This window comes from Alligator sinensis, unplaced genomic scaffold (genome assembly GCF_000455745.1).
Source record: "Alligator sinensis unplaced genomic scaffold, ASM45574v1 scaffold265_1, whole genome shotgun sequence".
Lineage (NCBI taxonomy): Eukaryota > Metazoa > Chordata > Crocodylia > Alligatoridae > Alligator > Alligator sinensis.
Genome location: NW_005842961.1, coordinates 193,043 through 193,441, shown reverse-complemented (window position 1 = coordinate 193,441; position 399 = coordinate 193,043). Strand labels below are relative to the sequence as shown.

At 65.4% G+C, this 399-nt stretch overlaps 1 protein-coding gene across 1 annotated transcript in view; it reads left to right on the top strand.

Moving 5' to 3' along the window:
* KIF5A (kinesin family member 5A) overlaps nt 1-399 on the top strand; it is a 13,977-nt gene that overhangs the window by 13,069 nt on the left and 509 nt on the right. The window contains exons 22-23 of the mRNA XM_006036406.1: nt 77-156; nt 367-394. Of these exons, the coding sequence (XP_006036468.1) occupies nt 77-156; nt 367-394 (108 nt within the window). The remainder of the gene's footprint in view (nt 1-76; nt 157-366; nt 395-399) is intronic.

The window sequence follows — 399 nt, the reverse complement described above, 5'->3', positions numbered from 1 at the left end:
CAGCCAGGAGCCTGCCCAGGGTAATGGGGGGGGTGACACCCCACCCGCCCTGACACCTTTGTCCCCACCCCCCCAGCTTTGCCAGCGTCTCCTCTGGCAGCTCCAGCTCCGGCAGCGCCACCTTGGCCGCCTACCAGCAGCTCAACGTGGATAATGGTGAGGGAGGGCATGACTGGGCTGGGGGGCAGGATGGGATTGGGCGGGGGCAGTCTCAGCACCTTTGGGAGCTCCAGAGGCTGGCTTCAGGCCCACTTGGCCCAGTGTGTCCCAGTTCAGCCTAGTTCATCCCAGTCCAACCCAGCCTGGCAGGGCCAGTGAGTGCTCCCCCCTGCCCACCTCCCACACTGCTGCTTCTCCCCCCTGCAGGGAACGCCACAGACATCAATGACAACAGGTGAG